The 22557-nt window shown below is 34.5% G+C and overlaps 1 protein-coding gene across 1 annotated transcript; it reads left to right on the top strand.

The window, feature by feature from the left end:
• The first annotated feature begins 1249 nt into the window (after nucleotides 1-1249).
• Nucleotides 1250-11780, top strand: LOC25480289 (indole-3-acetic acid-amido synthetase GH3.10). The gene is made up of 4 exons (XM_013587263.3): nucleotides 1250-1783; nucleotides 2462-2563; nucleotides 3899-4716; nucleotides 11094-11780. The coding sequence occupies exons 1-4, from the start codon at nucleotides 1446-1448 to the stop codon at nucleotides 11633-11635; spliced, it is 1800 nt and encodes a 599-aa protein (XP_013442717.2). The 5' UTR covers nucleotides 1250-1445; the 3' UTR covers nucleotides 11636-11780.
• The last annotated feature ends 10777 nt before the right edge of the window (nucleotides 11781-22557 follow it).

Here is a 22557-nt window from a genome sequence, read left to right as displayed (position 1 = left end):
ATATCATATAAATATAATATAAACTCATCATAATAAATTCTAGACTCAATTAAATAATTAGATAATTAAATAATTCAAAGAGGGCGTTACAGTTCCTCCCAGATATATCAAACCATTTTACGGAATAGGAAAAGTCAAATTGCAACAACTATAAAGCATATTTATATTACGCGACACAAGTATAAACAGTCTATTCGGGCTCCAAAATCAGAAATGCAGCGTCTCATGAAATCCTTGGTTGAGAATAAGTATTTGTATCACTATAGGAAGTATGCTGATTCCAATGATTTCAGAGATATTTTCTAGGCACGTCTGGACCCCATCATATTTTTTTAATACATTTCTTATTGTGCTTGTGTTAGAATCCACTTATAAGAACAACAAATATTATCTTTCGTCGCTTGAGTTTGTTGGTGTCACTTCTACAAAGTTGACGTTCTTAATTGAATTTGGTTACATTATAACGTCATTTGGGCTCTTGATATTACACTATCTGTTCCGTTTTAAGTGTCTTTTTCATAAAAAAGATTATTTCTATTTAGCCGTCGTTTTCAAAGTTCAATGCAACATTAAATTTTGTTTTACTAATACTATTCTTAGTCATTTATCCTAGATAGAGAAATATAAATAACGAGATATCAAATGAATAAAGGTATTATAGGAAAAAGATAAATTATTATATCAAAAGTAATAACAACACACTACTAAGTTTGGTCAAATTGAACCCAAACCAACGTACAAACACAAACACCACTACTTATAGGAAAATGTTAACTTGTGCCTTTAGGACACATGTTAAGAATTCCAATAATAAAAATTATATATTGGAAATTGTGTTAATTTATTATTCAAAATGTTTAATATTAATTTTTTTCAATAAATTTTTTTCATTAATAAAATGACATTAATGCTTAACATGTGCCCTAAAGACACAAGTTAATATGACCCCTACTTATAATATAAGAAAATACAATTATCTTTTAAGAAACTGCTAACATGTGCCCTCATGACTTAAGTTAAAAAACGAAATATAAAAATATTTCTTAGAATTATATATTCAATATTATAAAAGTTTAATAATTTATATTTTCAATATAAAATTTATTTATTATTTCTTGTTTTAACTCCTTAACATCTACCCCTAAGACCTAAAGGCAGAAGTAGACACAAGATATCATTACCCTTATCTTTTTATCTATCTTCTTAAAATTCTTAAAAAAAAAAAGAAAAAAAAACTATCTTCCTTAAATTATAACGCCATTCCTTTATTGTGGTCTATATATCTTCTTGCACTATAAGTGTTTGTTGAGCCTCTTGAATAAGAAACATACAGCTCAATTCCAAACCATATTCATTAATAATAGGCTCCTTTGCTTCTTCTCAACATTCTCTACCTAAATTTTTCTAATCAAACTACTTTACACAATTAGCATACACATATTCTAATGGAACCAACACTTCTCAACAACAACAACAATGGTTGTGGAAACTCTGAATATGAAAACATTATTAGTTGGTTCGAAGATGTGTCTAGGAACACAGGTTCTGTTCAAACTCAGATACTATGCAATATTCTGAAACAAAACCATGGTGTGGAATATCTCAAGAAATGGTTAGGGAATTACAATATATTCGAAATGGAACCATGTGCATTGGAATCTCTTTTCACTTCTTTGGTTCCTATTGCTTCACATGCTGATTTTGAACCATTCATTCAGAGAATTTCCGATGGTGACACTGCTCCTTTACTCACTCAACAACCTATAACCACTCTTTCCTTAAGGTGCAATTTTCATTCTTATCTTTTTCTTTTTGGGAAAATTTATGATTCATTATAGTAGTGAATATCTCTGTGTATATTTGGATTGACGGTGAATTTGACCGTGTGTAATTTAAGTTTCAAAACGATAGACTCTAGTTTCATCTAAATTATTGTTAATTTAAGGTTAAATATCATCAGATTTTTTTTTTAAGGGAACATATAATATTTGATAAAAGTCATATAATTTTGGTTTTTTATTTGAATGGACATACATTTTTGTTGGTATATATGGCTATTTTATTCTCAATTTTTATTCTTTTTATATATGTATCCCTAAAAATAAATTGTTTATATATGTATATGCTTAATGTATGATTGTTTTATGGGCTATGTCACTCTTCAAGCATTTCAAAATAAGAAATTATTTTTTTTCTAAAAATTAAATATTTTGATTTTCAATGAATTGAATCCACACATTTTTATCGATACTTACATTTAAAAGTGCATAGAAACACTCGTTAACATTTCGCTGGTTTTTTAATGTAAGTAAAAATAATAGATCATGGAAGTCTTTTTCATGGGTTTTAATTATATTTGTGGAAAGATATAGTTATGTCTTTTTCTTAATTGGATATTTCTTCTACCACATTAATTGGATGCAATTTAATTTAAATATTTTGTGTGGTGTTGGTTTTGCAGTTCTGGAACCACAGAGGGGAGGCAGAAATTCGTACCCTTTACCCGACATAGTGCTCAAACCACGCTTCAAATATTCACTTTATCAGCAGCATATAGATCAAGGTGTGTGACATTTAATAAATCAGGAAATAAATTAGATTTTTTAATTCCTTCAAAAAAAAAAATAGATTTTTTTATGCACAAAATAATATTATTTTTCTGTTAATATCTTTGATAATTTAAAATTTTTGCACAAATTTTTTAAAATGTATATTTTTTATATAAACTAAACAAATCAGTTTTTTGGGCACATAAAATAAGAAATCATTTAATTTATATTTATTTATACTATTGCATGTTCTTATATTTATCATCAATTATTGTACAAATCGTCATTTTCTTTTAATGTTAAGACTCATAATTCGAAACCAAATGCAAATAACACCTTGCATTTCTAAAACATCAATTAATTTGTCCCCTTAAGCTCAGCTCAATTGATGAAGACGATTCATAATATATACATTTGAAATAAAATAATTATGCTAAAACACCAAAATAAATATCTTAGCATATGATTTGAAGTGCGGTATCTGGGGTGGATCACCCACCATCGCACATCCACTCAAAACAGGAGTTTATAAATTCTTAAAATTCACGTTGAAAATGCGTAGAGACACACGAATTTATAGCCATTAAGTCAGATGTAGGAATAAAATTAAAAAGACAGTTTTCATATCTTTCTTATTAGTTAAAATGTAGTTATTTTTTACGGAAAGTTAATGGATTTTTTAGTTAAATGTAGTAAAAAAAAATAAAAATTGTTCAGTACTATTTTCATATCTTTCTCAATTTTGAGGATAAATGGGTTCTACGTACACATAATTCATTTATAGTTTTTTTAATAACAATACCTAATAAGTACTCAATCACTCGAACAAACAAAACATGTCAAATAAACATTGCAAAATGATTAATTTAAGGGAGATTAGTCACTTTAGTTCCTAAATAGGAAATGAGTCGTCCCTTTAGTCCTTGAATATAGATAAATTGCAAAATGGTCCCCGAATGTAGACTACGTTAGTCAATTTAGTCCCTGAATGCAGACTCTGTTGGTCAATTTAGTCCTTGAATGTAGACTTTATTCGTCACTTTTGTCCATGAAATTGACCAACAGAATCTACATTCAGGGATTGTTTTGCAATTTCTCTGCATTCAGGGACTAAAACAACTACTCTTTTCCATTCAGGGATTAAAGTGACTAATTCTCCTTAATTTAATGAAAAGTATTGTGGGGTCAACTTAATAATGAGATACTTAAGTGAAGCCCTAGGTCTTATAAGATCCCTAAAAAAATTCTCAATAAAGATACCTATCAGGCACCAGCTTGAATGATTAAGACCTCACCATTGAAAATGGTCGAATACAATCTAAGTACGAAATTGAAATAATTTTTTGCAGAGTTTATCCAATAAGGGAAGGAGGAAGGGTTCTTGAATTCATATACGGCAGCAACTGTTTCAAAACAAAAGGAAATTTAACGGTGGGAACAGCAACAACACATTGTTATGCAAGTGAAGAATTCAAAATCAAAAAGCAAAAAACAAAGTCATTTAGTTGCAGCCCACAAGAAGTGATTTTCAGTGGAGACTATAAACAATCCACATATTGTCACCTCCTTCTTGGTCTCTTCTACTCCGATCAAGTCGAATTCATTACCTCAGCTTTTGTCTATAGCATGGTACAAGCTTTCACCACCTTTGAAGAACATTGGAGAGAAATTTGTAATGACATTAGACATGGAACTTTAAGTTCAAAAATTAAGTCACCAAAATTGAGAGAAGCTATTTTGGACATAATAAGTCCAAACACAAATTTAGCTACAAAATTACAAGGCTATTGTGAGGAGCTAGAAAAAGTTGATTGGTTTGGTTTGATTCCAAAGATTTGGCCAAATGTTAAGTACTTGTATGCAATAATGACAGGGTCAATGCAACCTTATTTGAAAAAACTTAGACATTATGCAAATGGGTTGCCTTTGATTAGTGCTGATTATGGTTCAACTGAAAGCTGGATTGGTGTTAATGTTAATCCTAGTTTGCCACCAGAAGAAGTTACATTTGCTGTTGTACCCACATTCTCTTACTTTGAATTCATACCTCTTCATAGAAATAAACAAGATAGCATTAGCAGTGATGATTTCATTGAAGACAAGCCAATTCCATTGTCCAAGATTATAGTAGGACAACAGTACGAAATTGTCCTCACAACTTTTACAGGTATTAATATATTTCTTCCTTCCATGCATCTATTTTATTTTATTTTTGAACCGTCGTAATATTTCTAAGGGTCTAAAAGCCCTCTATAAAGGCTCAGGCGCCCTCCAGAAGTGCTCCTGAGGACTAGACACGTCCTTCAAAGGGCGCCGCCTAAATCAGCTTCTACAAACCTCTAAAGGCGGGTTAAAAGACTTAATATCCGGCTAACTTAAGACTTAAGTCACACTAAAACAAACCCACAAAGGGTTATAAATACCATCATTAGGATCATTATCAAAGCATCTCATAAACAGTCTAAACCCTAGATTCTTTTATTGTACTTTTGCAAGTACAATTTTATTATTCAAATATGATCTTCATGTTTTTTCTTTTTTAAATAACTTAATATTGTTGAAAACTGATAATAATACTAAAAGAATAGCATATGAATGCATGAGAAAACCATTGAATAATTAGGACCATATTAGATATCTCTTTTTCACGTGGTTTATTAGAAGGTCCCTGCCTAAGATCTAATATGACTTTTATTTGATGTCCCTTCCCTAGGGATTACATAATTCAATGACCATTAAAATCACATCAACCCTATTTCAATGATCATAAAATGTATATTTCTTTGTTTAATATTTATTTTAGTTTTAAAATATTTATATTATCTAAAATTTATTTTCAAAATTTATGTTGTGCATTTTTTTAATTTAAATTTTAAAAAATGGAAGAAATATTTGTAAAAAAATATCATAACAAAATATATATTGGAGAGCATATTACACAAAAAAAAGGTGTATATATATATATATATATTTGTAAAAATAATATATTGACGCTCAATGTAAGCACGTTAGTTAAAAAGAGAAAGCAAGGCCTTGGCCCTTGGTGTACTGTGTTGTTGTTTTACAAACAGTAGCCTCGTGATATGTCAAATTCAAGATAGCTACAACCCTAGCTTTTACAAGTACTGGTGAAGGACATACATGGATCCTACCTATTCCTAAACGTCAACCCTTTGGTTTTACAAAAGAAGAGGGATGTAGTATTTTCAGTACTTTGATTGTCAAGTACAAAACTATGTGGTTTATGTTAAAGAAGTATGTTAACGATTAACAAATGAAGTAATGGTCATTATTTTGATCATGAATGTGTAACGAGCAGTGATAATAATTTGAGTAAATTACACTCTCCTCCCCTCAAAGATGGTTAAATTACACTCCCTTCATCTCTTATGTTAAATATACACTCCCCTCCCTTGAAAAGTAAAATTGATACTCCCTTCTCCTATAAGATGCTTGAATTACAACATCATCCCTTAATAATTAAATATGGATTACACTTTAATATATTTTAACATAATAAATATTTGTATAATATATATTAATATTGAATCACCATTTAAAAAATATAAATTCGTTTCTTTATAATCAAAATGTCAATGACAAATAAATTTAAATATTTTGTTATTAATTTTATAATTTAGAGTATAAAATTCACTTTTAAATAACCATACTTAATCGACTTTAGTAATTTTTCACATTATTTCAATTTTATTTTGGGTTGTTTCATATTTTATAATATGGTTTAAAATTATATGTTAATGAAATTATGAATAAAAAATAGAGAAAGATATGTATTCAAAATTTGATTATATTAAAATGAACCCCAATGCTATTTTTCTTTGAAGTGTATTAGATTATTAGAAATAAAAAAAAAAATATTGAGGGGTTAAACCGTAGATTTTAACATAAGAGGGGAGGAGAATGTAATCCAAGCTTCTCTCATGGGAGGGGGTGAAATTTTTCTATTATGTTTTGAATAAGAGGGGAGAGAAGTGTATATTTTAACATAAGAGGGGAGATGAGTGTAATTCAAGCATCTTTGAGGGGAGGGGAGTGTAATTTACTCTAATAATTTTTCAATTTATCAAAATTTTAAAATAATCTTTGATTGTGCACTTCGTTAATCAAAATAGTCTCATTAAATTGTTTCGCTAGTATTGTCATATCAGTCATTCAATATACTTATTTATTGTTATTTCAGTTCATATATGAAATAAGTTGTTGTGAGTATTAATAAATTATTTCAGAGTCAGAGACTATTTTGACTAACATAATGCATAACTATTTTGAAATTTTAATACATTAAAAAATTATAATGACTATTTATGACACATTCAGAGACCAAAATGAATATTATCCCATTAACAAATTTGTTAAAATATTGTTTAAGGAAGCAACTGCATTCCAAATATTTTGACTAATAAATGCATTCCGAATATTTATCAAAATTATCATTACATCACTTTTTATGTACTTGTCAAAAAAATAAATCACTTTTTATGTAAAATTAATTTTTTTGGTTTCCTATACAATGTCTCGTTGGCAATTGTTAGAATTTTTCTATATTAAATTTTATTATTCAAAGTGGAGATGAGAAAATGATATGTATTTCAAGTATCAATTGATAATTTTTCATCTTTCATACATATCTTTCAGTATTTCAAGAAAATGATATGAAATTTTTTATTAAATTTTATGTTTAACTATTCTAACAATTTAGATTTATCTAGCCTAAACGTTTATCCGAAGTTGAGTTAAAAGATGTATTTTTAGCAAAAGTAAATGAATGAAACAGTAAAAAATCAATTGTTCCTTCAAAGAAAAATTAAAATCAAATTGATCTAGAACACATTACCCATTAGTTCATTTATTACACATGCAAAATGGGTAATGGGAACAGACCACAGCAGCTAAACCACATACTACACGAGGTGAGTGGACCCAATATTTTTGTTTTTAATATATGCCATTTAGTGACATTGTTCACATTATTGTTATGAATTAACTGACAACTTATGCATGTTTTGTGGTGTTGAAAAAAACTTGAGCTCATTTAATATCCTAAATTTTAATATGGGAAATGTTAAACTGTGTTTTTAGGACAAAAGTTTAGAAATTAAATATATAATTTATTTTTTTTGAAAATGATATATTTTATATTTTAAAAGTTTAAAATTTTATTTTTTCAAAAAAAAATGCGTCTTTTAATTCTTTGTTTAACGTCTTAACTTGTGTCATGAGAACACAAATAGCATGACATTTTTCATATATATTTTTCTTTGAGTATGTGAAATATCCTCTAATCAATATTTAGTGTTTGTTTTGCCTCTAAATTATTTAAAACAAAACAAATATCATCTCAGAGATCTCTAACATCATAGGACTTCCTTACAAATAGATAACTCCATACATTTTCCTTTAAAATAATTAGTTGTATGGCTATGTCAAATTTTGAGCTTATAATTTATTACCTTATATAATAAAAAATAACTTGTTTGTTAATATTTTTGTTACAAGCTTATAATTTATTTTTAGTAGCTTATAACTATTTGATAAGCTAATTCAATTAGGTTATAGCTTAAAATTTTTCATCAATTGTAATCATGTCATCTTACTTGAAAAAGATATATTAGGTAAGCATATTTTTTTTGTTATTTCATATTTATTAGTTTACGTTAATTTACCAATTATTATAAATTCAAACAACTAGTTTACCGCTATAAATTCATCCGATATAAACTATCTTATCAAATATCCCTATTTATTTTGTCAAAGAGAGCCTTTTTTATTAAGGGTTGTCAAAGAGAACCGCAATAATATTAATCAAACAATTAATCACATCCTTTATTCATTTTCAAATAATAAAACGTTTATCTAAATTTTGGTGAAGAATAGGCAGATTCAGCCAAAAATAAATATCTCTATCGTTTTCAAACTTACCTGGCTGGATTTATGGTAGTGCTTGCATTTCAAGAATACGTACAGACAAACTTAGTCGGTTAGTCTATGATCATATCATTGTATCATACTCGTGCAAACTTCAAATAACCCTAGTGCATTTACAAGATTTGGACACAATATTTAAATATACATTCAAAAAAGTAAAAATAAATGGAATAAAAATTGAATTATATGTCGCAGTGAGCATAACTCGTTTGACAGAGATAATGTAACATCCCGTTATCCCAAACAATTAATTAATAAATAAATATCAGAGTATATCCCAAACGGGCATGTCACACTACTCTTCAAAATTTCTTAAATAGAATATAAAACTATTTAATGAACAACAAACTTTAATAGTTTCACTAAAACTTGCAGCGGAATATTTTCATTAAAAACAACAACAACAAACATCAACTGTTTAATTCTCCATAAAATCCTGGCATGAAAGCCTCATCAAAGTAATTCAAACAACAATAAGGGCTACATCAGCATGTTCCAAAAATGTGATACATAAGGAATGAAAAATAAATAAAGTAAATCCCGTACATATCAGAGCCCTAGACACTTGAGCCACCACCTACTACTCAGGATCACCTGCAAGTTACCCATAGGAAGGGCAACATTTTCAAGCAGAAGGGGTGAGATTCACAACGATAATAATAGATATAAAATTCTTCAATTGAATCTAACACACTAACATATCAATAATTAATTAATAAACATATATATTTCATAATCAACAACATCAACAATAATGGTAATTACAACCAACAACAACGACTCATGCAACTACTCGACAACACCGCTAAGACTCCTCGACAATGCGACAATGCATGTGGTACCAATTTACAGGGCAGAAGCCCTCACCGGATATTGAATGGTTAAAGCATTCATCAGGTTATAAGCCCTCACCGCTTTGAACAATTAAAATGTTTCAGGACATGAGTCCTCCCGCTTTGAACGACAAGGCGTTCCAGGGCATGAGCCCTCCCGCTTTATATGCTTATGCAATGGACTCCACTTGTATATATCTACATACAACTCAACAATGCATATATGTATATATGACTTACAACTCCACAATTCAACAACATGCATGATTTAATTAATGTAAACATACATCACAATCATCAACAGATCATTATAATCAATCCAACAATTCCAGAAAAATACACAATTAATCATAATTATGCTCAGACATCAAGATCATTCAACATTCATCAAAACAGAACAAACAACTCAAATACTAGGCAACAACTCGCCTCGCGAGTACTTCTACTCGCTATGGCGAACACAAGAAAACGGGTTACTTGCCGTGGCAAACTCAAGGCGAACAAGAAAAAGGTGCTCTTGGGAGTTTTGACATTTTTCTCACTAAATCTTCATTTTTAAGCTCCCTATTCATCTTTTTAATCTAAAAATTGTCCCAGTCCTCTCTAAAATCATCTAGGCACTCAAAACTAACCAAAATACAGCTTATAACAACAATTCAAAAATCATGATCTCTCAGTCACTTGCTCGCCATGGCGAGTGGTTCTGCTCGCGAGGCGAGCCATGAAGTTGCTCCCTCGCGAGGCGAGACAAGCTACTCGCCGGGGCGAGCGATGAACATCAGTACGGGCAGAATGCAGGTTTTTTCCAAAAATCTCATTTTCTTCAAATTCACTCCCCAAATTAGTTTACAGATATGAAACTAAATGCTGTATGCAACCAGAACCTATTTCTAACATCAGAACAGCAATCTCTACACTCAATTCACTCAAAAATCCATTAATCCAACATAAACCCAAAATTCTCAATTCTATCATAAACCTGTTAAACCCAAAATCAGAATTCAATATCTATACTACTGAAGCAAACTTCACCCTTACCTTAATTCAGAAAGACAAATGCACAACAATTCAGGTTCACTTGGCTCTTCTCCCTTTTCTCCCAAAACTCTGTTTTCACGTAAAACCGCTTCTGACTTCTCTTTTCCTAACTCCCCAAATATTAACTCCCCTTTATTTCATTTAACTCCCCTTAATTCTATTAATTCCTAATTAACTCCCCAACCTCCAAAATAATAATAATTCTCACATTATTCTAATTAATATTAAAATAAACTATATAATAAAATATAACACACCACATAATCAACAAATATTATTTAAAATCATATAAAAGACTCTAATAAATCAAAATAAATAAAATAACGACTAGGGCGTTACAGACAATGTATTATTATATGCATGGACCGGGGTTCGAACCCCAAACACCATACTTATTCACTTTAAAAGTGAATTTTAGCCACTAGACTACCTGACAAAAAAAAATTGAATTATATTTTTTTTTTCTCATAGAGTGAATTTATCTGTGTATATCCCAAATGCTTTTTATAGTTTAAGTTCAGAGTTCGACCAACCAAGTATTTTTCTTTTCACTCGCCAAAGGATGCTGGGAAACACCGTTAAAATATCAAAATAACTTCATCGGCCGTTAACTGCCGAAGAAAAATTTGTCGGTGTTTTTTAGCCTTCACAAGAGTGTAAGCAGCAATTTTCAGTATTTTTTTCTCTAAAATTAATATTTATATTTTAATTTTTTTTAAACCTACAGGGTTGTACAGGTGCAGACTAGGAGATGTGGTAGAAGTGTCAGGATTTCACAATGGGACCCCAAAATTGAACTTTATATGCAGAAGAAAGCTAATTCTAACAGTAAACATAGACAAAAATACAGAGAAGGACCTCCAACTAGTGGTAGAGAGAGGATCACAGATTTTAAATAAAGCAAGAGCCGAAATTGTTGATTTTACCAGCAATGCAGATGTAACTAATGAACCTGGTCACTACGTTATTTACTGGGAGATTAAAGGAGAGGTAGATGACAATGTACTTGATGATTGTTGCAGAGAAATGGACCTATCTTTTGCTGATCATGGATATGTAGTGTCAAGAAAAACAAATTCAATTGGGCCACTTGAACTTTGCATTTTGGAGAGAGGGACTTTCAAGAAGATTTTGGATAATTTCATAGCCAATGGGGTTGCATTGAACCAATTTAAGACTCCTAGGTGCACTAACAATCATGTGTTACTCAAAATTCTTGACACTTATACCATAAAAAGGTTTCGTAGCACAGGATATAGTTTAAATTAGAAGCACACTATTATGGATGTAGTTGGTAATATTTCCTTAATTTAATGGATTTTTCAGGTCAATGTACTAGTCTTATAGAGTTATATATAGCCATTAAGAACTTTGTAAAAGTTTTCTTTTGTTTTCATTTTTTAGTTTCTAATAAGACGAGGTGCATGCTTTATCTTTTTTAAAAGTTTTTTTCTTTTGCAAACTTGTAAACATGTAATAAAACAATCTTTTGGTTATAGTTCTTTAATGAGTGAATAGGCAAAAACCCTCCTGAAATTGTAACTTTCGTCAAAAATCCCTCTGATTTTTAAGAAACTTCAAAAACCCCCTCGGAAATTATCAAACGTTAGTCAATAACCCCTCTCCGTTTGTTTTGGCTGTTAAATGACTATTTTTTAATTTCTTTTTGCTTTCTTCATCTTCTTCCTTCCACTTTTTTCATCATCTTCATCAATATTCATAAAAAAATCCAGAAAAAATTTAAGAAACAACAACCATTAACAACATCATCATCAACATCACACACTTTCTAATGATTCTCTCTCTCTTGTTTGTTACCTTCTTGAATTAATCAACAACAACCCTTTGAAATTCATCAACAACAGAATGAATAATAGAAAATATCATGAACTTGTTGGAAAAAGAACAAGGTTTATGATGAATAGCATGAACAACAACATCAACAGCAACGGTTCTTCTCATTCTCATGATGTTACTGTTCCATCATCACTCATGTCTCCTTTTCAGAATCAATCACTTTTTAACCCTCATTCAAATGGATTTCCTTTTTGGAGCAGTGATGAGATTACCAACAACAATGATCATCATCATCAATTGTCTCTTGATCTTTCTGCTACGACCCTTTTGGATAACAACAATGAGCAACAAACAAGAGAAGCTAGTAATGAGATGATGATGATGTTGTTAATGGTTGTTGTTTCTTAATTTTTTTTCTGGATTTTTTATAAATATTCATGAAGATGATAAAAAAAGTGGAAGGAAGAAGATGGAGAAAGCAAAAAATAAAATAAAAAATAGTCATTTAACAGCCAAAACAAACGGAGGGGGGTAATTGACTAACGTTTGACAATTTCAGGGGGGTTTTTGGAAGTTTCCTAAAAATCAGGGGAGTTTTTTACGAAAGCTACAATTTCAAGGTTTTTTTTGCCTATTTACTCGTTCTTTAATGTACTAGCTTATATATATCAACACAATAACATCATCAAAAGAATAAAACAAGTATCTATAGCAAAACATCATCAAAGCAAAGACATAAAGCTACATGGCTTTACACACACTATGTTAAGATACAATGCTAGAGCCAACTTATGAGAACCCAGTATCAGTCAACTCTATATGTTGGAAGCCAACCAAATAGGGCTTACAACCCTTACTCCAACACATGCAAGCCTGGATGGGCAGATCACCCTAACTTCTTACGGGGTGGTCAAAAGAAGAATGCTCTTACTACCAAGCCAAACCCTCCAGCAAAGAGTGCTTTCCAAGAGGGGTGCGGTTATGGTGCATAAGGAAATCCTTATGCACCCTGCATAAATCTAGAAATGGTTTTGGAATACAACTCACAGAAATCATTTTCACAGCAAAATGATTTTGGCATAATTTTATACAAAACATACTATAATTTTATGCAGGGTGTTGGAAACCATTAAATACATCTAATGGTTTTGGAGTACAAATGACAGAAACCATTTTTGGATTTATGCAGGTGCATAAGAATTTCCTTATGCACCATAACCGCAGCCTTCCAAGAGAGTATGGAGAGTCTCTTCAAAGATTTTTTCACCAGAAATGAGTCCACAAGTTCTAAAACTGCAGAAGCCTTAGTTTCTACAGCTGCATCGTAAAAGTCTATTGAGAATCAGCTAGGATAAATCCACAAAACTATATTTGAAAGACCTGCTGGGTTTCTACCTAGTTAGACGGAGATTGCAGCTACTAAGGAAAATAAGATTTAGCAGATCAATGTCATAGGGCTCAAGAGTAGTAAAGCAATTGATAGTGCTGAGAAGGAGAGAGAGTTAGTTGTGAATCCAAAGCCCACAGAGGAAAAAGTTAGCTCAAAAGAGGAGATGTAGACCGCTGTAACTCCTAGTTCAGAAGAAGCAGATATATAGACTGCTGTATCAACAACCTCAACACAAACAAAGATGTAGACCGCTGCATCTCTAAAGTCAAAAGAGAATTCTATCAGTATCAAAGCTACAACTCCAGACTACAGTCAGTACACCAAGTCTCTTGATCCACCTTTTCCTCAAAGGTTGGTGAAAGCTCCACTGGAGAAGCAGTACAAGAAGTTCTTGGAGGTCTTGAAGTAACTCAACATCAACATTTCGTTGCTAGAAGATCTACAACAAATGCTAAGTTTCTGAAGGATATGATCACTAAGAGAAGAAGGTTGGGCGACTTTAAGACATTAGCAATGACAGCTGAAAGCAGCATGTTGATCCAACACAAGATACCAGGAAAGATGAAGGACCCATGTAGCTTCACTATTCCATGTTCTATAGGTGGAGTTTATTGTGGGGAGGCACTTTGTGATTTAGGGGCAAGCATCAATTTGATGCCTAAATCAATTATCAATCAATTGGGAATTGGTCAAGCCAAGCCTACTGCTGTGAATTTACAACTGGCTGCTAGGTGTCTAGTTCACCCTGAAGGAAGGACAAGTGATGTACTTGTGCAAGTGGATAAGTTTGTATACTCTACAGACTTTATCATACTTGATTTTGAACCTGATGAGAATGTTCCTATCCTTTTGGGGAGACCTTTCTTAGCAACGGGAAGGACTCTTATTGATGTGTATAAGGGAGAGTTGACTATGAGAATGAATGACCAACAAATCAAGTTCAACAATCCTAAAGCCATGGGATTTTCATATGAGCCTGTAGAAGTGGTGATCATGATAAAGACTATAGATCACTTAGCCCTAGGAAACCAACAGATGAAGGACCAAGTAAGAATGTTGTAACTCAAGAGATAACAAAAACTAGAATAGTAGGTCAGGCAGAGGCCTTCCAACCTAATGACACTAAGGTGATACCTGAACTTTTTATAGATAACAATCTCAACAAAAATACACCTTTAGATGTCATTAGTGAGGAAGGTAGAATACATTGCAATACAATGCTTGAAAACATGTTGAATAAATACGGGTTCAAACATTCAATTACCAATACCTATCATTCTACAAAGTCTAAAGTTAAGCAATGGAAGTGTTATAAAACTCAGAAGAGAAAGCCCGTAGTGGGGGAGAAATCTATAGGTTCTAGACCGAAGCTATGTCTTAAAAATCTTAAATGGTTTAGAGCTGTATCTCTCACAACTCTCACTAAAGTTATATCTCTGAAGAAGAACATTGGCCATGGGTTTAAAGATGTGAATGAAAGAATGAAGCACTATGATGTGCAGATTATGCAAATGTATCTAATCGTTTATCAAGTAATAAAGTGATAAATAGAGTATTGTATCCACATGGATTTTCGTTTCGTCCAAACAATTCGCCTTACTTATTTTAAGTTTGATGATAAAATAAAAGAGTTAAAGGGTTAGAGATTTGCAATTTTTATTTGTCTGCAACAAAGCAAGTTACCTGTTTTGGTTGCAGAAAGGTAAGCAGCGGTTAAGATTCTTCAAATCCCCTATATTTATTTGTTGGATATTAAATAAAAGTAATATCGCGTTTATTTATCTTAGGTAGACTATACAAGTGATTAGGCCATTGGGACGTTACTAACCTAATTAATCATCAAGCTGCACCTGTTGATCGCATAATGATCCTTATGTGCGGGGTCTATACTATCTCAGTTGACTAGGTCTATCCCTCCAATATTTGGTTGCACCTACTGGTCACACGGTGATCCTTGATAAGTCATATTTTATATGGTTTTAAGTGTTTATTTTAAGAGAATTCTGTTTGTTTAAGTTTCTTTTTAGAACTATTTTACTTCAAATTTGTTTGTTTTTATTTCAAGACCAAATATGATAAAAGATCGAGTCTTTGAGCAAAAGAATGAATTAAGATGCATGATTTAAGCTTGTTTGAGAAGAAAGCTAAAAAGAGGGAAATTCTGCCATATTTATGTGCTGATTTGGTGCATATTAATTATATGTTCTGATTTGGTGCAAATTTATGCGTCGATTTAGTACAAATTTATGCTCCGATTTAGTGCAAATTTATGTTGTTCCTTTAACTATAAATAGAGGTGTCATCAGACTTGTATAATTCATCTCTGAATCCTTGAGAATAATTGTGACAATTTTATTTTCATTGAATCAAAGTTCTTTATTTTCTTGTTCTTTACAATTCTGCACTTTTACTTTCAGCTGTTTACTTTCATGTCTTTCTACTCCTTCTCTTTAATCTCTTTGTCTACGATGAACATGAGTGAGTAGACCTCTAGGTCTTGGGATTGTTGGATGCGTCTGATGGCTTAAATCCTATCAAACCAAGCCTAGAACCCTAATCTTACGTCGATCTATTTTCAAATCTAATCACATCTTTTTAAACTCAATAAAAAGTATTGAATGAAGAACCGAAAAGAGAAATTCAATAACTATTATTTCATCATCTCAAATATCAAACGAAGGATCGAAAGATGAAGGTTGAGGTAGAGAGTGAAAAGCCACAAAGTGAGAAAGCTGTAGTAGAGAGTGAAAAGCCAAATGTCCCACCACTATATAAGCCAGAATTCCATTCGCACAAAGGCTTGCTAAGTTTGAGTTAGATGAGCTGAAATTCTAGGACACTTGTTTTAATATGTTCTATATGATGTTACGACGTTTGCAATGTTACGATTAATGTTTCAAAATCATGCGATAAACAAAATTAAAAAACAAGAAAATAAAAGTTAGGAAAGTAAAAACACAATGAGTTTGTTGACCCAGTTCGGTGACAAACACACCTACTCTGGAGGCTACCAAGCCAGGAAGGAAATCCACTAGTGTAGTCCTTATTCAATAGCTCTCAGCAAACTCCTCGTTTACACCATATGACCTAGGACCTACCCGTATAGACTTCAACCTAGGAACTCCTAGATCTGAGATCCCATCTCACTATCCTAATGGTCAGTCATTGCCTCAGTGACCTATCAGACCTAAACCAAAACAGAATAGAAGTTACCTTCCAACACAAACAACTAACACCTTGTTTCACGACTTCGGTGTAGTACAAAGAGTAATAACTACTCACTCACAGTCATAACAAGTATTGTAACACTGCTATTTCTATTAAAGCAATTAAACATGCGAATAATACATTTATTTAAGAAATAGAGGCTACGTCATCATTCAAAATTCAAAACCAATAAACATGTATATAAATCTCAACAGTCGCAGCGGAATATAAACTAGAGTAATCCAAATATACATGTCATGAATCAATTATTACATCAACATAGATGAATCTCAAAAATCCCAACATACGGGTAAGTCTCCAATCATAATAAAATCCAAAGTAAAGGATAATCTAGACCGACACAATGAATCCTAGATCAGAGCCGACTAAACTCTAAACACCGATATCGGAGAAAGCTCCCGATATCCACCAAGCACAAAAACTCACCGAGCGACTAACCCGGCACAACGTCTACCCATCCATACAGACAGGTAGGCGGTTAAAACCACTTGGGGTAAGTATTACATCATCATAATCCAAATAACAGTTACCATGGATATTTCAATTTAAACATCATGCACTTGTTCAATAATAATATTCTCATACATATACTTACATCAAGACCCCAATATCTCACATCAATAATCACCAATTTCAAGTGTCATGAACAAATATCAATTCACAATTATTCATACACAATCACCAATCACATACATCACTAAGACTCATGTCATGATATGCACATATCGACACGTACATGCATGTGGTACCGGATCACCTCAAGGTCGTCACCTTCGATGCAACAAAAACATCGTATGTAAGATTTCACACCCGTCTTACATAATCTCCGAAGTAAAAAAGTTCAACCCTTTCAAGAGCCACTACGGGTTTAACACTCGATTGAAGCCGAATAGGGAGTTTCTCAGGTCCCTATCTCAGAAAAAGGAGGAAAGTTTCCGTGAATATGCACAAAGGTGGAGAGGGGCAGCTGCCCGTATCACTCCTGCTTTAGATGAAGAAGAAATGACCCAGACATTCTTGAAGACCTTGAAGAAAGATTATGTTGAGAGGATGATCATCGCTGCCCCGAACAACTTTTCGGAGATGGTCACTATGGGAACCCGTCTTGAGGAAGCCGTCAGGGATGGAATCATTGTGTTTGAGAAAGCTGAATCCTCTGTGAATGCGTCGAAGAGATATGGTAATGGACACCACAAGAAGAAAGAAACGGAAGTGGGAATGGTGTCAGCTGGAGCCGGTCAATCAATAGCTACCGTTGCTCCTATCAATGCAGCTCAAATGCCTCCGTCATACCCATATATGCCGTACTCTCAGCATCCGTTCTTCCCACCGTTTTACCATCAGTACCCCCTGCCACCGGGTCAACCTCAAGTGCCCGTCAATGCAATTGCCCAACAGATGAAACAACAGTTGCCGGTTCAACAACAACAACAACAACAACAGCAGCAGCAGCAATATACTAGACCAACTTTTCCTCCTATACCGATGTTATATGCTGAGTTGCTTCCAACTTTACTCCAAAGAGGGCATTGTACGACTAGACAGGGCAAGCCACCACCTGATCCGTTGCCTCCAAGGTTCAGGTCTGATCTCAAATGCGATTTTCATCAAGGTGCCTTAGGTCATGATGTCGAGGGGTGTTATGCTTTGAAGTATATCGTGAAGAAGCTCATTGATCAAGGGAAGCTGACTTTTGAGAATAATGTTCCACATGTCCTTGACAATCCTCTTCCAAATCATGCCGCTGTGAATATGATCGAAGTGTGCGAGGAAGCTCCTAGACTTGATGTCCGCAACGTCGTAACTCCTCTGGTACCCCTACACATCAAGCTGTGCAAAGCTTCTCTGTTCAGCCATGATCATGCCAAGTGTCTAGGATGCCTCCGTGATCCTTTGGGTTGCCATACTGTTCAAGACGACATCCAAAGCTTGATGAATGATAATCTTCTGACTGTCAGTGATGTTTGCGTGATTGTGCCAGTTTTTCACGATCCGCCTGTCAAGAGTGTACCTTTGAAGAAGAATGCTGAGCCTTTGGTGATAAGGCTGCCAGGACCAATTCCTTATGTTTCGGACAAGGCAGTTCCATACAAATACAATGCTACTATGGTAGAAAATGGAGTAGAGGTGCCTCTAGCTTCCTTTGCCACAGTAAGCAATATTGCCGAAGGGACTTCTGCAGCGCTAAGAAGCGGGAAGGTCCGTCCGCCGTTATTTCAGAAGAAGGTAACTACGCCAATCACTCCACCAGTTGAAGAAGCAACTCCAACCGTTGTTTCACCCATTGCTACAGATGTGAACCAGCCAGGCAAATCTATAGAGGATTCGAATTTAGATGAGATTCTGAGGATAATAAAGAGGAGCGACTACAAGATCGTTGATCAATTGCTGCAGACTCCTTCGAAGATATCCGTCTTGTCATTACTCTTGAGCTCTGAGGCTCACAGGAATACCTTGTTGAAAGTGCTGGAGCAGGCGTATGTTGACCACGAAGTTACGGTAGATCGTTTCGGTGGCATAGTGGGAAATATTACGGCTTGTAACAACCTCTGGTTCAGTGAAGAAGAGTTGCCGGAAGCGGGAAAGAGTCACAATCTGGCTTTGCACATCTCGGTGAATTGTAAATCAGACTTGATATCAAATGTGTTGGTGGATACCGGTTCCTCTCTCAATGTAATGCCCAAGACAACTCTAGATCAGTTGAGCTACCGTGGGACCCCTTTGAGGAGAAGTACGTTCTTGGTCAAAGCTTTTGATGGATCTCGGAAGAATGTGTTGGGGGAGATAGACTTGCCGATAACCATTGGCCCTGAGAATTTCTTGATTACTTTCCAAGTGATGGACATTAATGCATCCTACAGTTGTCTGCTGGGAAGACCGTGGATACACGATGCGGGTGCGGTTACTTCCACCTTACATCAGAAGTTGAAGTTTGTGAAGAATGGAAAACTCGTCACAATCCATGGTGAAGAAGCATACTTAGTCAGCCAGCTGTCTTCCTTTTCTTGTATTGAAGCAGGGTCTGCTGAAGGGACTGCTTTCCAAGGTTTGACCATTGAAGATGCAGAGCCTAAGAAAGCTGGGGCTGCTATGGCTTCTTTGAAGGATGCACAGAGAGCCGTCCAAGAGGGTCAAGCTGCCGGTTGGGGCCAGGTGATACAGCTCTGTGAGAACAAGCGTAAAGAAGGTCTCGGGTTTTCCCCGTCATCAAGGGTTTCCTCGGGAGTCTTCCACAGTGCAGGGTTTGTTAATGCAATCTCTGAAGAAGCCACTGGATCTGGTCTCAGGCCTGTATTTGTTACACCAGGAGGCATTGCGACAGATTGGGATGCCATTGACATTCCTTCAATCATGCATGTTTCTGAGTAATGTGTCTTGTTGCTTTAATGCTTTGTTTTCAAAATAACAATCCTCTCGCTCTGCCCAAAGCGAGAGTGATATTTTCTGTAAGGGCATGTTTGTTTCGGCATTGCCGTTGATTAATAAAATTTTGTCGTTTCTTCCACGACTACTTTTTTTTTAGTGCTTTTTCCCTTGGAAACAAAGGTAATGCCAGAAAAAACCAAAACGTTTGTATTTTCTTATTAATTTCAAAAATCTGCATGAAAAAAAAAAAAAAAAAACTCTTTCTAAAATCATCCAATCATTATATGCAGGTTGAACCATAATAAACCCGTTGAACACAGTAATCCTACGGTTCCTCCAAGTTTGGATTTCCCTGTGTATGAAGCCGAAGATGAGGAAGGTGATGCCATACCATATGAGATTACTCGGTTACTTGAGCAAGAAAAGAAAGCCATTCAGCCTCACCAAGAAGAGATTGAGCTTGTCAACATAGGTACCGAGGAAAACAAGCGAGAAATCAAGATTGGTGCTACTCTAGAGGAAGGGGTTAAACGGAAGATCATTCAACTCCTCCGGGAATATCCGGATATTTTTGCATGGTCGTATGAAGATATGCCAGGGCTAGACCCTATGATTGTGGAGCATCGGATCCCCACCAAGCCTGAATGTCCTCCCGTCAGGCAGAAATTGAGAAGGACTCATCCAGATATGGCTCTCAAGATTAAGAGCGAGGTTCAAAAGCAGATTGATGCGGGTTTCCTCATGACAGTTGAGTACCCTGAATGGGTTGCCAATATAGTACCTGTGCCAAAGAAGGATGGTAAAGTCCGGATGTGTGTTGACTTCAGAGACCTGAACAAAGCCAGTCCAAAAGACAACTTTCCATTACCTCATATTGATGTGCTTGTTGATAATACTGCTCAGTCTAAGGTGTTCTCCTTCATGGACGGTTTCTCCGGTTACAATCAGATCAAAATGTCTCCTGAAGATAGAGAAAAGACGTCTTTTATCACTCCATGGGGTACTTTCTGCTACAAAGTGATGCCGTTCGGCCTAATTAATGCTGGTGCTACCTACCAAAGGGGAATGACTACTCTGTTTCATGACATGATCCACAAAGAAGTCGAGGTATATGTGGATGACATGATTGTGAAGTCAACAGATGAGGAGCAGCATGTTGAATATTTAACAAAGATGTTTGAAAGGTTGAGAAAATACAAGCTTCGATTAAATCCCAACAAATGTACATTCGGCGTCAGATCCGGGAAGTTATTAGGCTTCATTGTCAGCCAAAAGGGCATTGAAGTCGATCCTGATAAAGTCCGGGCCATCCGAGAAATGCCAGCTCCACGGACAGAGAAGCAAGTCAGAGGTTTCCTCGGACGTTTGAATTACATCTCCCGATTCATATCTCACATGACCGCAACCTGCGGGCCGATCTTCAAGCTACTCAGAAAGAACCAGCCTGTTGTATGGAATGATGAATGCCAAGAAGCTTTTGATAGCATCAAGAATTACCTGCTGGAACCACCTATCCTTGTCCCACCCGTGGAAGGAAGGCCTTTGATCATGTATTTGGCAGTATTTGATGAATCCATGGGATGCGTACTTGGCCAACAAGATGAGACTGGAAAGAAAGAACATGCTATCTACTATCTAAGCAAGAAGTTCACCGATTGTGAAACTCGGTATACAATGCTTGAGAGGACTTGTTGTGCTCTAGCTTGGGCTGCTAAACGCCTGCGCCATTATTTGGTGAATCATACAACTTGGTTGATATCCAGAATGGATCCGATAAAGTATATCTTTGAGAAAGCTGCTGTTACTGGAAAGATTGCACGCTGGCAGATGCTTTTGTCTGAATATGATATTGTGTTCAAAACTCAAAAGGCAATCAAAGGTAGCATTCTTGCAGATCATCTTGCTTACCAACCTCTCGATGATTATCAACCAATTGAATTCGACTTCCCCGATGAAGAAATCATGTATTTGAAATCCAAAGACTGCGAAGAACCGTTGATTGAGGAAGGTCCAGATCCCAATAGCAAGTGGGGTTTAGTCTTTGATGGTGCTGTCAATGCTTATGGAAAAGGAATTGGGGCAGTCATTGTATCCCCGCAGGGGCATCACATTCCTTTTACCGCCCGAATCCTGTTCGAATGTACCAACAATATGGCTGAGTATGAAGCATGCATCTTTGGGATCGAGGAAGCAATTGACATGAGAATCAAACACCTCGACATCTATGGAGATTCTGCGCTCGTCATCAATCAGATAAAGGGTGAATGGGAGACCCACCATGCTAAGTTGATTCCTTATCGTGATTATGCGAGACGTCTTCTGACATATTTTACAAAGGTTGAGCTGCACCATATTCCTCGTGATGAGAACCAAATGGCTGATGCTCTTGCTACTCTATCCTCCATGTTTC

The sequence above is a fragment of the Medicago truncatula genome, chromosome 4 (genome assembly GCF_003473485.1).
Source record: "Medicago truncatula cultivar Jemalong A17 chromosome 4, MtrunA17r5.0-ANR, whole genome shotgun sequence".
Lineage (NCBI taxonomy): Eukaryota > Viridiplantae > Streptophyta > Magnoliopsida > Fabales > Fabaceae > Medicago > Medicago truncatula.
Note: the sequence above shows the minus strand (reverse complement) of the source record. Positions and strands in the feature narration are given on the sequence as shown.